Raw genomic sequence first — 16,047 nt, 5'->3', positions numbered from 1 at the left:
CCTCTACTTTAGCATTTAGGTCCTTGACATCTTTATTATTATCATTATTGTTATTTGGGTTAATTGGCTATCAGTTAATGCAACCCAACTTGGGCAAAAAAATTTTTTTTTTTTTAAATATGGCCTTCAGATCAGTCAGGGACGCTTTCTGTTGGGTTTGTAGAGGGAAATGTGTATTCCTCAACACCTGACAAGGGTGAGGTTCCTGCTTGTTGCCACGTAAAATCAGTCACAAACAGGATGCTGCACCAAAAACCTCCCTGCAATTGCTTCTACTGAATATAGCATACAATGATGATGATTAAAATACCAGAAGTATGTAACTATCCAACAAGATTATGTGTGCATTGAAATGTACTTCTTGCATAGTCTGTAGTAAAATTCAGCAGGGAATGAGCCACATTATAGTCAGATGTCTATTCATATAGTCTATATATGTCTATTCAATAGTCAGATGTCTATTCATATTAATGTACAGAATTCACCTGCTTGCTGCTACTGCTGCACATTCACCCAATGTATATACTACATATATATATATATATATATATATATATATATATATATATATATATATATATATATATATATATATATATATATATATATATGTAAAAACACCCAGCATGCCCCTGCGGGCGGTTTATCCTTCAAGCTCGGGTCCTCTACCAGAGGCCTGGGAGCTTGAGGGTCCTGCGCAGTATCTTAGCTGTTCCCAGGACTGCACTCTTCTGGACAGAGATCTCCGATGTTGTTTCCGGGATCTGCTGGAGCCACTCGCCTAGCTTGGGAGTCACCGCACCTAGTGCTCCGATTACCACGGGGACCACCGTTACCTTCACCCTCCACATCCTCTCGAGCTCTTCTCTGAGCCCTTGGTATTTCTCCAGCTTCTCGTGTTCCTTCTTCCTGATATTGCTGTCATTCGGAACCGCTACATCGATCACTACGGCCGTCTTCTTCTGTTTGTCTACCACCACTATGTCCGGTTGGTTAGCCACCATCATTTTGTCCGTCTGTATCTGGAAGTCCCACAGGATCTTAGCTCGGTCATTCTCCACCACCCTTGGGGGCATCTCCCATTTTGACCTCGGGACTTCCAGGTTATACTCGGCACAGATGTTCCTGTACACTATGCCGACCACTTGGTTATGGCGTTCCATGTATGCCTTGCCTGCTAGCATCTTGCACCCTGCTGTTATGTGCTGGATTGTCTCTGGGGCATCTTTACACAGCCTGCACCTGGGGTCTTGCCTGGTGTGATAGACCCCAGCCTCTATGGATCTTGTGCTCAGAGCTTGTTCTTGTGCTGCCATGATTAGTGCCTCTGTGCTGTCTTTCAGTCCAGCTTTGTCCAGCCACTGGTAGGATTTCTGGATATCAGCCACCTCCTCTATCTGCCGGTGGTACATACCGTGCAGGGGCCTGTCCTTCCATGATGGTTCCTCGTCTCCCTCCTCTTTCTTGGGTTTCTGCTGCCTGAGGTATTCACTGAGCACTCGGTCAGTTGGGGCCATCTTTGTGATGTATTCTTGGATGTTCGTTGTCTCATCCTGGACTGTGGTGCTGACACTCACCAGTCCCCGGCCCCCTTCCTTCCTCTTAGCGTACAGCCTCAGGGTGCTGGACTTGGGGTGAAACCCTCCATGCATGGTAAGGAGCTTTCTTGTCTTTATGTCAGTGGCTTCTATCTCCTCCTTTGGCCAGCCTATTACCCCAGCAGGGTACCTGATCACGGGCAGGGCGTACGTGTTGATGGCCCGGATCTTGTTCTTACCATTCAGCTGACTCCTCAGGACTTGCCTGACCCTCTGCAGGTACTTGGTGGTTGCAGCCTTTCTAGCGGCCTCTTCATGGTTCCCATTTGCCTGCGGGATCCCCAAGTACTTGTAACTGTCCTCTATGTCTGCAATGTTGCCTTCTGGTAGTTCAATCCCCTCAGTTCTGACTACCTTCCCTCTCTTTGTTACCATCCGACTACACTTCTCCAGCCCGAACGACATTCCAATGTCATTGCTGTATAGCCTGGTAGTGTGGATCAGTGAATCGATGTCTCGTTCACTCTTGGCATACAGCTTGATGTCATCCATGTACAGGAGGTGGCTGACAACTGCTCCGTTCCGTAGTCGGTATCCGTAGCCAGTCTTGTTAATGATCTCACTGAGGGGGTTCAGGCCTATGCAGAACAGCAGTGGGGACAGAGCATCTCCTTGGTAGATCCCGCACTTGATGGTGACTTGTGCTATGGGCTTGGAGTTGGCCTCTAGTGTTGTACGCCACATCCCCATTGAGTTCCTGATGAAGGCTCTTAGGGTCCCATTGATCTTGTACAATTCTAGGCATTCCAGTATCCAGCTGTGGGGCATTGAGTCATAGGCCTTCTTGTAATCAATCCAGGCAGTGCACAGGTTGGTCAGTCTGGTCTTGCAGTCTCGGCTGATTGTTCTGTCTACCAGTAGCTGGTGTTTTGCGCCTCTGGTATTCTTGCCAATTCCTTTCTGTGTCCCGCTCATGTATTGACCCATGTGCCTGTTCATCTTAGCCGATATGATGCCTGACAGGAGCTTCCATGTAGTACTGAGGCAGGTTATTGGTCGGTAGTTGGAGGGGACCGGTCCCTTCTTGGGGTCCTTGGGGATCAGGACCGTCCAGCCTTCAGTTAGCCATTCCGGGTGTCTCTCGTTAACTAGCAGCTGGTTCATTTGTGCTGCCAGACGCTCGTGGAGTGCAGTCAGCTTCTTCAGCCAGTAGGCGTGAACCATGTCGGGCCCTGGTGCTGTCCAACTCTTCATACTGGAGACCCTTTCTTGGATATCTGCCACTGTGATGGTTACTGGACCCTGTTCAGGGAGGTCGCTGTGGTCTGCCCTCAGATCCTCTAGCCACTGAGCATTGCCGTTATGGGTTGCGTCCTTCTCCCATATGCTCTTCCAGTATTGCTCCGTCTCCAGCCTTGGTGGTGCTGTTCTCTTATTGTTCCCTTGCTACTGAGAGTACACCTTTGCTGGTTCTGTGGAGAACAGCTGGTTTATTCTCCTGCCTTCTATCTCTCTGGTGTACCTCCTCAAGCGGCTGGCCAAGGCTGTGAGTCTTTGCTTGGCAGTTTCTAAGGCCTCAGGTATGGACAGCTTGCTGTATTTCTTATGCACCTTCTTTGTCGCACCTTTCTGCAACTCCGTTAGTTGGCTAACCTCCCTCCGTGCTACTTTGATCTTGCCCTCTAGCCTCCTTCTCCATGGAGGGTGCTGCCCCTTGTGGCTGTTCAACTTGTAGCCAAGCATCTCACTGATCACTGCTGCCGTATTGTAGATCAGCTTGTTAGTGTCGGTAATCGTGGTTGTAGGTATTGCCCGTAGTGCTGCATTAACATCATCTAGCAGACCTTCTGAGGGAACTTCACGTAATCTTGGTAACCGGCTACGGGGGATCCAGGTTTCAAGCTTGGCCATGATCCTATTTTTCAGGTCAGTTCCTCTCGCACTCAACGATCCTTCTCCTATCGCACTTGGGGCTATGTACCCAATCTCAGGTGGGGGTGATGATATCGCCCCCCTGACCTGGCGTCCTGACTCCTCCTTGCCGTAGCATTTGTGTTGTACCTCGTCAATCTCTAGCTGTGAGAGCAGTCCCTTCTTTCGAATGTTGGAACACTGAGCTACTAGTTGTTTCGCCGTCATTGTGGATGTTGGGTATCGAAGAATCCATAGGTCCCTCATCCTATTCATGTAGCCCCTTCCGCCAGGGTTACTTGCATAGTAGCATTCCAACAACGCCCTGTTTTCGTCTCTTGCCCACCGATGCCTTCTTGTTCCAGTAGCCCACTTTTCGTCAGGGTGCCCTGGTTCCTCAACACCTGACGCGGACCTTGTTGATCCGGGCGACGTCCGAGCCGGCATGCCTTCATATTTATCTGTCTCGCTCATGTCTGCGGTAGGCTTGCTTAGCATAGGGGGTCTAGCCTTAGGACCCTTACTGGATACAGACGCCCCAGGCAGGAATTGAACTTGTTCGGGTCTTAGAATCAGAATCAGAATCAGAATACTTTATTGATCCCTGGGGGAAATTATTTTTTGTTACAGTGCTCCACTTTAAACCAACATTAAGACAAGACAGACAATACGCTAACTAAGAATAGTACAATATATACATATATATACATACATACATACATAAGTCACTTATAAATAAATATTTGGAAAAGAAACATGTGTAGCTGTAGCAGCAAACAGTGTGTTAAGTGGATGCGTTGTACAGGGAGATGGCCACAGGCAGGAATGATTTCCTGTGTCGTTCAGTGGTGCTTTTCGGTAATCTCAGTCTCTCACTGAACGAGCTCCTGTGACTGACCAAGGTCTTAGGAGGTTAACTCACTTTAACACTACTATATTAGTGAGGAATTGTGGGCAGAATTTCCTATACTTTGATAACAAGGTGGAAGACTGTAGTGGCATTTTGTAATTGAGGCTTTTGTTTGTTGTTGCTCCAATGGGGAAAAAAAATCTAACTGAAAATGTTCTGTTTATTTGACCCGTGGGTTCGGATTTCATGGCTCAGTTCCTTGGAAAAGAATGATGCATCGGTAATTGCTTATCAAGGAAGTCATAGCCCAGCCCTTTCTGAATGGGCCTTGTTAATGGCTTTCAGCAAGGAAGAGTCAATCAGTGGTTTGCCATTAGAGGATAATAATACCCCCATTTCCTCTGCTTTGATGCTCTCTAAATTACCTTGATTTTTTTCCCCCAACCTCTTTCAAATCCACACTGAGAGAGTGACATGAGCAGGAGGGGTTATTAAGCCTAAATCCCCACCACATTGAGAGGTTGCAAGGTTCATCCATAATTCATGCAGGAAGACGGAGAACAGATTGAATTGTCACAACTCCGGCCAGTACAGATGGAGAGAACGAGAGAGGAATGAGCTGTTCTCCTTTTTCTCAGCGTCCAGATCAGGAATACAAAGGACGCGATTAGCGGGCAGAGAGGGTCAAACTCCTGGCTTCAAGTCCACTCTGTTAAAGAATGTAGCTAATCTTCATTTAACTTAAACTAGCTCTTTCCAGTCTGTGTATGCTCTGTCTGTGCCTGTCAAATTTGGGGGTTATAGGAGATTAGAGTAGCTTAGAAATGAGGATTTGTTCATCGTGTGTGTCAGAGGTTAAAAAAGGGAGCATCAACTGACGTTTGAAATAAGAAGGGATCATGGGGCAGTTTAAGGTCAGGAAGAGGTGATCAAAATTTCAGTCACAAATTTCAGTGTTTATCAACTGAAAAGAAAACCTTTACTCTCACTTCTGTACTGACCAGCTTTTTTTCACTGTTTAGCTGGTTGAGTTGGGTCGAGAGGCTTTAGATGACTAACTATTGTACAATCGTACGTGGTTAGAAAACAAAGCAGGGCAAACCTGGGGGGGGGGGGGGGGGGGGCACATGCAGAAGTCTTTTTTTTCATTCCTTGCCTTCATTGGTCACCATCATATGCATTTGAAATAAATAATGCATAAATAAATAAACATGACAGGAACGGACTGTCAACAAAGTGCATTCTTTCTAATATATAGCAACTGGCGATTCATCTGACTGCTTAAGGATATCAAATTCTATTCAGTCCAAGTCTCACATGGAGCATTTGCCATCTCAAGTCAAGGTGTGAGAAATCAATCTGTGATGGCTACTGTATGCATCTTTAACATACAGTCTATGGTGACATGAACTCAAATGTATAAAACTGACTGGTTCTTATATAATGCCCTTCTAATCTAGCTGAGCACTAAAAGGACTCTATAGCCTACACCGTGCCTCATTCACACACAAGCACATTTTTCAATGCTCAATTCACACTCTGATGGATGCATAGTAGAGCAACTTGGCATTAGTATCTTGCCCAAGGATATTTAGCATGCACGTTGGAGCAGCCAGGAATCAAAACTCCAGCCTTCCAATTAGTAGAGGACCTCCTGAGCTACAGCCACCCAAAAATGATGCTTGAGTGTTTAAAAAAATTACTTAAAAATCAGTACATTTAATTATTTATGCATTTATTGTATGCTATTGTTAAGAGATTTTCTACATTATACAATATAACCAAATCTCTATAATACAATATAATCAAGTGTGCCTTATATTCTGTGTGTTCATATGTTTTCACATAACCAAGCTTATTGTTAAAAGAGAACATAATGCATTCCTTACCTCAGTGTGTGATGTCAGATAAGCATGATATACTTCTGCATCGTTATTTTCAGTGTATGTGTGCAAGGTCAGAAAAGCTGAGATAATGCCTGACCTCTCCCCTTTCTGTTAAAAGAGGAAGTACTATGTAACTTTCTTTCACTATAAATAAAGAACCAAGCCTGCGCTCAGTGTGTGTGTCTTCTCAGAGGCATTCACACCCGTGCGCACGCTTTCTAATACTCTCTGAGTCGGTCTACAGTGTCTCATTTCTCTTACTTGTGTTTGAACAAATGTCTACCCCTGACATTTATATGCAGTGGAAGTTGTTGATTGAATATGATCTGCCTTAAGTGAAAACAGAAAAAAATGGTGTACCCAGCTTAACAATAAAATTCTGACAAAAAGAAATGTTGTAAAGAGGGAGAAAAAAAGTCAAAGCAGATACCATAAAACATATAAAAAGAGCAGACGTGTAGCTCAATGTGGAGCTACACAGGTCACACAGTTGTTTGGCACTGTTTTTTGTTTTTTACCCCCGAAAAATTATGTAAATTGCATGGCACAATTTTAATGACTAAATTGCAAAAATATGGCTTATGTAGCAAATGTGATACTAATTAAAACATATATATGCAGATTAAAATTTAATATATTATTAGATATTCTGTCTAAAGGTTCAACAAAAACTCCATTATCAAGAAATTAAAGATTTCTGGCAGTTATTTTATTGTTCTGGTTTTAAAGGGCTAAAGAAGACTGTAAAATACAGGCAATGTGCTCTCATTTTAGTTTGATTAGACCAAAACAGTTAAATATGAGATCATACAGGATATTTGATGAACACAGAGTGGCAAGATCTCATCACATCTCATCTAATTTCATCTCATGCGGCTTCATAAAGTGATCTGGGATCATGTTTCTTGATTGTGGTTGCTGTAATTGGTAAAACAAAAAAGAAAAAAAAACCTGTCACCTTCTGCATGAGCTCAACTAGAATAGTGGAATGTCTCATTACCAGGCCAGGCTCAATCATCATTTGTGTTAATTAATGAAAATTGATGAGGGACTGACATTGTTCATAGTGCATTAATTATGTACATTGACTTCCTCTGTCTGCAAATGCAGCACTAAGAAAAAAGGATAAATGGAAGAAAGAATACGGGAAGAGTTTGCAAAGGAAATCACTAAAATAGCAGCAGCCCTGTGTTTCTATTGTTTGATTGATAGAATTAACAGGACTTTAAAAGGACAAAAACACAGTACATGTTGGAAAGCAGAAGCAGGTAAAAATGATACCATGAAATAGTGTAACAGTACACATGAAGTCACCCTACATGTTAACGCTATGCATTTTTTTTCCTTTTCATCTGCCATTTCACACTTTTACGAAACCATGAAAATGACCTGAACCCTGCCCCAGGCTTTAGTCATTTTCTATGTATTACATGACATGTGAACATGAAATATGCCTGAAGTGACTTTCTATTTATAGCCATTCCAGTGATACAGAATAAAAAAATCCTTCACTACTGTCACTACTGGTCTTTAGTTTCCATTGTCTTTGAAGAACATCATAACATGAGTCCTAAAGGCTGCGCTCCCGTTTTAGTGGGACTTTCCAGTTTGTTTGCTGGGTGAGATCAGCAGGCAGGACATAAGAGGGTCACTGTGAGAAAAAGAAATTGCTGTGTTTATCAAAAAGAAGAATTGAAATGGCTCTTGATGTTTTATCTTTTGTTTTATGTTTTATTGCATACCTGATTATTAAAACACAGTCAAACATGAGCAACTGGGGTTTCCCACCAAGCCGTGGTTTATAAAGTGTAGCAGGTTTTACAGAGCAGGAAACCACTGGAAAATTGCTAATTAGCCTTTCAAAACAAAAGCATCAATCCAGTCAATAAGAATTAAGCTAATTGTTTACTGCTCTGCTACATTCATATCTACTGTATTGAAAAGACCTACTGACTCCGATTGCTATACTTTTGTTAACCTCGATGACCAATTAAATATAATACTCGTAAACTTAAAAAAGAAATACAAAGAAAATATTTCTACATATCGCAGCGATTCATAAAGACAGCAGAGTCTGGACGAAATGTCAGAAGAAAGCGTAGCCAATTTGGGTCTTTCAGAAATGCAAGGTGGAACATTTTCTGTGTGCCTTCCTGCTGTGTAATTCTACACCGCACACGGAGAGTCTTCACACTGTGCAATTTGGTGGATTTTTTTTAACACCAGTCAACCCCCATTTTCCAGCTTGCAGGAACAATTGTTCAACAGCTTCAGGTTAAAAAGGTTAAAAAAAAAGGTTAAAAAAAAACCGAGACTTTTGAGGCAGTAGACGTTTCCTCAAGCTGCTCTACCATCTATGTCTTTCCACTAAAAACTATGACTTTTGTAGAGAAAAGCACCATTTGTGCTCAAGCTTGAAAGACTCCTGACATAAATGCTCATTAAATGTCTGGTCACATTCATATCTGCTGCTTACAAACTAAAGATGTGATTCAATGTCAGATATAAAATGCCTGTGTCCACGTTTCACACAGGAAACTACAAAGGCACAAGAAGCCATCTACATAACCGTTTTCAGATCCCACAATGTGACCTTTAATGTAGTGTTGTGAGTGCATCATTGAGAGATGGAATGAACTAGAAAGAGAAATATGGCTTTCTGTCGCTGAAATCTTGAAACTGGTTTGACATTCAAGACAGAGTATAATAGAAGAGAAAGGATTCATTTGATATAATCTTCAAATGCCACCATTCGTCGCTCTTTGAAAGTTAGTTTTTGTCGTTAGACCAAAGTGAAAGCGTTTCTTAAGTCGTGTGCTTTTATTTTGAAACTCTCACCCGGATGTCCCGGCTGGTGGGGTATTAGAGTTAGCTTAAAAGCAGCTCGCTCCTCGAGTCAGAGCGAAAGTTGTCTCCGCTTGGAAAAGTGGTGAGACGGGACCCTGCTGTTCGCACCGCCGTTGCTTCGCGCGCTTTCTCCCGCAGAGATGAGGCGGAAGGAGAAGAGGCTGCTGCAGTTCGCCGGGCTGCTCATAGCGGCTCTGTTATTCCTCCCTAACGTCGGGTTGTGGTCTTTGTACAGGGACCGAGTGTTTGACAACTCTCTCTACACAGTGGATGCACCGATACAGGTAAGAGAAGCTCGGCTTTAACGCTCCCCGTGTCACGCAGGGGTGCTAAGACTTTAAAGGCAGTCTTAAAAAACATACATGCATCGTGTTTCCTCACTGTGTCCACTTGTTCTCGGTTTAAAAGACAAGCAGGGAGACGGTATAGCCTCGGTTTATTCTCGTTGAGACTGGGACATCTGAAACAAAGAACACACTCTCATACAGGAGACTTTTAAACTACAGAAAACGCGTAAGAATTCACTTCAAGTAAGGAAAATATGTAATCCAATCTTCCGTATATGTTGTAAAATCAGGATCAGGTTCAGGATAATGTAGTGAGACGTGAAACACAGTGTAGCACAGTGTTGCTTAAGGTAGCCGTCATTCACTCAAAATAGTAAGACGTGCAGTAGAATTTGCAGAAGAGTGAGATTACAAAGCAACCCTCGCCTTACTTTAAAGCCTTGTAAAGTGTGGACAGAGCGTAGCTTCAGTAGACTGGTTGAGAAAGGGAAATCTGAAACAGAGAAAATATTCATATAGGCGACTTTAAAAGTGGGAAATATGAAAAAAAAGAAAACTAGAAAACTATTGAGAATATCCACAAGACACATTCTTTTACCACTATCTAAAAAAGAAACATAGAATAAAGAAACCCATGTGTTCCCAGGTTCAGCACCATGGAGAGCGTATATGCGTTGCTCAGGTTCAGCACCATGGACAGAGCCAAGGCACCTAAAGGATCGCAAGACAAAGTTTGTTGGGTGTTAGGACGATTTCAGCACTATTGCTTTATTTCAACACATTAAACAATGAGATGTGTAACAGTCTGGCATTCAAAGTTAATCATCTTCACTGTCTGGATATTGATTGTTTTTCTGTGCTTAGCTTGGTTTTAGTGTAGTGGAACTGAGAGTTTTCTTTATGATGAACAAATGTAGATGCTTTCATTGTGGGATTATACGTGCTTCAGCATGAGCTTCCTGGCAGTCAGCTTTGAATCCCTCATTATTGATTAATATTAAGGAACTAATTTGTTGGCATGTCATGTGAAGAATAATAAGGAGCATCTACCAGATCGTAAAATTATATTCATGACTATTCTTTCTGATTGGTGAAAGTGCTTTGTCTTTTAAAACCATGATGATCCTGGTTGCTGTAGTGTCTGTACTGTACTCTATTTAAAAGAAAATGCAATATTTATTTTACTAAGGCTTCCACACCTGAGAGGCAGGGTACAAAAATAAAATAAAATAATAAAGGTATGCGGCTGGCGTGAGGCATCTGCTTGACATTTCAGGCACTTCCATTACAATTCAGCATTGTTGTAAAGTTATAAACATGGAGGATGTTGTAAATTTAAAAACTGTTTTTCACTCTTATTTGACATTGAGGTGCCTTTATTTGAGAATCATATGTAGAAGGCATGTATCGAGTGAAGAGCACAGCAACACTGGCTTCCTGCCCGTCAGTCATTGGCAAACGCTTCGATGCGCCTCACCTCTAATAAGAGAGACAAGACGAGTGTTTATGCAGCAAGCTTCCAGTAGTGTCAAGGAGGTTCTCTTTTTCTTTCTTGTAAATTATAAAATGAAAACAGAGGAAGGCTGCTAATGCTCATACTGCTGACAGGCTTTTGGAATTTAAAATCAGTCCAATGAAATTTTTGGCTCGAATTAATTTTCTCTTGATTGGTAGTCCTTTAAGTGAGAAGAAGTGGCTGTCATAAAAAAAGCTTCAACATTGCAAATTCATTTAAAACTTTTTCATAGTATTTAGACTCAACATATCCAGCGTCTCTGTACATAATACTTTGACAAAACCATTCATTCCTTGATGTGTGAGAAGAAAAGCCACATGTTCAGCGTCAAATTTACACTGAACGCATGAAATGTTTTTTTTTTTTCTTTAACATTCCCTCAGTGATGAAGATATATCAGCTCAGTTTCTCTGAGGGATTAAACAACATTCAAAACCATGAAGTAAAAATGACCACTTAAGCATGATTTATGTGTAGATTTGTGGAAATCCAGCCTGCGTTAATGTTTTTGCATTCAGTCATCAGTGTAAGGTGCCCAATCACAGCTTTCCTGTTATTGATGCTTGCATTGATTTCTGTTCCATTCCCACTGTTGCAATGGAGTAGATGAGAGCCAGTGATTAGAATTGATCATCTACTGCCTGACGTATTCAGTTCCCTTTGACTGAACAGAGAAATCTACCTCTTGGGCTGTAGCCAGTGCCAATTATGAAAATTTGAAGTTCACATAGTAGATGTAAAACTGAGCAAGTTCCCCCTTTTTTTTTTTAGCATTAAAAACACTTGTTTACTGTCTGGCTCTAAAAAGAGTTTGGCCTGTCTGCATATTTTCCCCTTCATAAGAACTCTGACTGGTGTGAATTTTATAACTCATCCACCTGGATGCTGCAGTGCGGGCTGTGGCTCATTTTACCGATAGCCGTCCCGATACATGAATGAATAAACTGGATGTTTCTGCCACGTCTGTGCTGTTGGTACCTGTTGAAGCCTTTTAATGTACTTATCTGTCTCATATTATAGTCAAAGAAATCTGAGCTTCAGTTTTACTCAATGAAAATTTATTATTTTATTAGTTTGCAAAAATGATCAGTAGGTCATCTGCATTGTGCCTATGCGTTTTGTAGATGCAGCATGACTTTTGTCTTCACAAAACAACATGTCAGGGGCAAAACTGCTAATTCAAAACTAGTGGGTGATCTCACAGTAGCACAGTCCATTTTATATAGTGCCTATGACAGAAAAGGCTTCCTTTCCATTTTTCAATTTAACAGCTAAACAGTAGGGGAAATATTAGGGCTACTGAAGATTAAAATAATAATAATAATAATAACATGAGTTATAACCCTGAATTTTAGAGATTCAAGTTGTAAACTTATGAAAATAATTACTTAAGAAAAAAAATTGAGTTTTTATTTTTCACTCAAGGATTCATATGCTGAACTTAGTAAATACGGCTTTTACTTAGTAACCTCCCAGTGACTGAACACAGAGAGCCAGACCCCTATTTCAATAAGGAGAGATCACGTGGAAGAATTGAACATTATTGATTGAGATAGAGGAATTAATGTATTTGGCGATTAGACTCCAATAGCCCATCTTGGAAGAACAAAATTGCAATGTGCGTTTGCATACATAAGATTTTCTGGACGAGGACAGACATTTGTTTAGAATTCTTAAAGATGTCGAAGCAAGCTCCTTTAAGTAATTACTTTGGTGTTCCTCCACCTCCAACGGATGCGCACATGCGGACCACTTATGTGCACCCCTGTATATAAACATCCATGACACCTTTCATGTTTCTACACCTTATAACGGCAATACAAAATGAAATATATTAATCACACGTTCTGTACATAAATATTCCGTACATAAATATCAATAGTGTGCTTTCCTAATCGTGTCTCCGTGGGAAAAAAAAAGAAAAAAAAAGAATTTAATTTAAGGATCTCCAAAAGTTGATTCTGTTCATCTGGACGTAGCGTTTTGTGGGAGAAACGTTTCGTCACTCATTCACGTGACTTCTTCAGTCTCAGCTGACTGCAGGTTTCCCCAACCTTAGAAACAGTACATTTGCATAATGACTGAAACCAGCCCACTGAGGAACAATGGGCTGGGAGGTCAGTTCCTTAATCTTAATTATGCAAATTCTCATGACCATTGATCAACAACCACTGATCAATGGCCATGAGTACCATTCACAGAGAGTTGGGGAATGGCTGCAATCACAGCATTGTAATTTAAGGGAATTCCTGACTTATAAAATATATTCATCTAAGGAAAATGTAATATGCAACTATGTAAGCAACAAGTTAATGGGGAATATTTGTGCATTAATATAGTGTGGTAAAAACCAGCTACGTCAAATCTCCAAGTCAAAGCCCTATATTCCACATAAAGACCTTGAAAAGCTTATCCATGCCTTCATTACTTCGAGACTGGACTATTGCAATTCTCTGTACATGGGCCTCCAATTCTCTCTCTCCTCCAGCATTTGCAATTAGTTCAAAATGCCGCAGCACGCCTCTTAACTGGTGCCCAGTTACCCAGCAGACCTTCTCGACGTGTATAGCCCCAAGAGAATGCTCAGATCCTCTAACCAACTGCTCTTAGTGCAACAAAGGCCCCGACGAAAGACTAGAGGGGACCGAGCTTTCGCACCCAAACTCTGGAATAATCTTCCTATCAATGTCCGCATATCAGATTCCATTCAGTCGTTTAAATCATGCTTAAAAACTCACCTGTTCCAGCTAGCTTTTGATGCAAATTAGTTTGGACTTCCACCTGGTCTCCAGTTGTGCTATGTAACTGTAACTATAATTGTTTTTAACTTGTTTTGTTGCCTTTGTTTTAATCTGCTTTGCTACCTTGTGTGAAGCACTTTGATGGACATTGTCCTTTTAAAATGTGCTATAGAAATAAAATATTTATTGATATTGATTTGCAATTTTTATGTAATTTAGGTATATGAATCTCTTTGTGGTGGTTTTTGTCAAAATGTATTTCCTCTGTAAAAAAAAAAAAAAAAAAAAAAAAAAAAAAAAAAAAAAATCATATCATGCTGCGAGAACATCAACATCAGAACAATAATGCTGTCTGATTTACTCACTTGTGCTGCGTTCATGTCATGTGGGATTGAAGTTAGAGATGGAAAAGCTTGTCATTTGCCACTTAGATGAATTTACAACATCAGGAAACTTAAGAGGTTTGTGCAGTTATAGATTTGGTAGTGTGAATGTTAAACAACACCCTGAATACGCAGGGAGGCGCATAAAGTGTTAATTTTGCATTTAATTCCCTTCATCAGGGATTTTAGTTAATATGAGCTGTCTTATTGTTTTTCTTTTTATGCATTTGATGTATTGGAGCTCAGAAAAATCTGAGTCATCGATCACGCTCGCTGTTGTGAATTAGGAAGCCAGTTTACTCCCACTTGACTTAAAGTGCCATTATTTCTGTATCATGTGTACTGAAAGGCATGGACTGAGTGAAAAGGAGGGAGACAAACGGGTTAGGCTGCCAGCACATCATCATCCAACCCTAACATTTATCTTATTTTAACCTCTAATGGCACAGAAACTCCTTTACACTGTTGGAAACCGGCTGCAAACATTCATCTTGTCTTCTGTTTGTTTCTTGTAAACTTTTAATAGCTAAAGACAAATGGAACAAAAAACAAATAAGGGCAAAAGGAAGGAACAATATGTGTGTCTGTGCTCGGCGTCTGAGTGCTCCCTGTGGGCTGTTATGGCTTCACTGAAGTAGATAAAAATCAATACTCTAATCCCATTCAGGCTTTTCCCACATAAGTCTTGTTAGAGACGTTTGTAGCTGATATTTTCTTCCCCTTGTTGGTTTCTGTCTGCTTCACTTGTCGACTACACATCGCTTAAACCATCAGAATGAGATCAGAGTGTATTCAATACAAAAAGGGTGAGCCACATTCTCATTCATAACCAATCTGTCCCACGGATGTATTAGTTATAACAGGATATAAATGAACAACATTTACATTTATTGTTTTTTTTTCTTAGATGGATTTACCCAGGGAGCCGGACATAGAAGGCTTTTCTGGTGCTATGTCCTCATTTGCACTTTTTCATATCCACATTTTTGCATTTCTGCTTGACCCTCAGTCATGAAACCGTAAAGAGTAACAAAACATCATTTGGGAATTCTCAAACCACTACCCGGACCCAGGACTCATTTCCACAATTTATGTGTAGATTCAGTCACAGCTATAATATCTCAAACTGGTACAATTAAAGCCAACAGTCTTTCCACAGCTTTGCACCACCAAGGTTAAGGATTTCCACTTAAGGAGCATGCCTTACATTTGATTTACACTGAACAGAAAATTACTGACATGCTTACTGTGGGTCTTCTTCCCTTATTTTTATCTCTTAGTCAGTTCGTAACCTCTCAAACCCTTGCTTATTATTCGCTTGAAAATATCCCAGAATTTTGTCAATAACAACCGAAAGTAAAAATGTAAGGTAAAAAATGGACAACCTTGGGCTCTGTCACTGAAAGACACTTGGGGAAGCTGAGGCACACTGATGTGACTTAACCTAAAAATTCTCAACACTGACTCTGAAAACATTTTTTTTTTTGCGATATGTTGATTTTTATTCCCTATAGATTTGGTTGTCAATGCAGTAATATGTAGCCTGTTCTTATTTACTAGTTTAGTAGTGAAGAGTGGGCAGGAAAGAGGGGAAGAGAGAGCGGGAGAGGGCATGTAGCAAAGGGCTGCTACATTTCAGCCATGTAACATGTGGTCTCCTGCTTCATCAGTGACCTAAACTGATACATGAGAACCTGAGTGGTTTTCAAGGAGAATGAGGCAAACTCTTCCAAACTGGGATGTAAGCAATATGTTTAAATGCAATATGAATGCAGTGTGAACGAATTCTCTGTGTTTGAACCGTCAGCCCTACTTTCACCGAGCGCTGAATAAGACTAATCACTTAATGCGACTGAAAGCTTTGGCTGCACCTGTTGTTCCGCACTTCAGCACTTTGTCTATGCTTTGTTGCGTAGCGTTGAATTTTCATTTTATTACTATGCTGAAAAAGTTTTATTCTGAAAAGAAACAAAAAAATCCACTGTTTGATTTAAAAACAAAATGGCCTTGAGATAACTGTACTCACCAGTGTGGCTAAATGCCTTTCAGCAGCACAGTGACAGCTCTTTCTATTAAACCAATTGATTT

At 41.0% G+C, this 16,047-nt stretch overlaps 1 protein-coding gene across 1 annotated transcript in view; it reads left to right on the top strand.

The window, feature by feature from the left end:
- The first annotated feature begins 9,047 nt into the window (after positions 1-9,047).
- The window catches only part of LOC146700804 (polypeptide N-acetylgalactosaminyltransferase 10-like), a 90,108-nt gene continuing 83,108 nt past the window's right edge, over positions 9,048-16,047 (top strand). The window contains exon 1 of the mRNA XM_085471049.1: positions 9,048-9,316. Within this exon, the coding sequence (XP_085327175.1) occupies positions 9,173-9,316 (144 nt within the window). The 5' untranslated portion in view covers positions 9,048-9,172. The remainder of the gene's footprint in view (positions 9,317-16,047) is intronic.

Source organism: Copadichromis virginalis, linkage group LG10 (assembly GCF_057382275.1).
Source record: "Copadichromis virginalis isolate Kocher_CV1m ecotype Utaka linkage group LG10, C_Virginalis_male_GT1.1, whole genome shotgun sequence".
In the NCBI taxonomy this organism is placed as follows: Eukaryota; Metazoa; Chordata; class Actinopteri; order Cichliformes; family Cichlidae; genus Copadichromis; species Copadichromis virginalis.
This window is presented reverse-complemented; position numbering and strand designations above follow the sequence as displayed.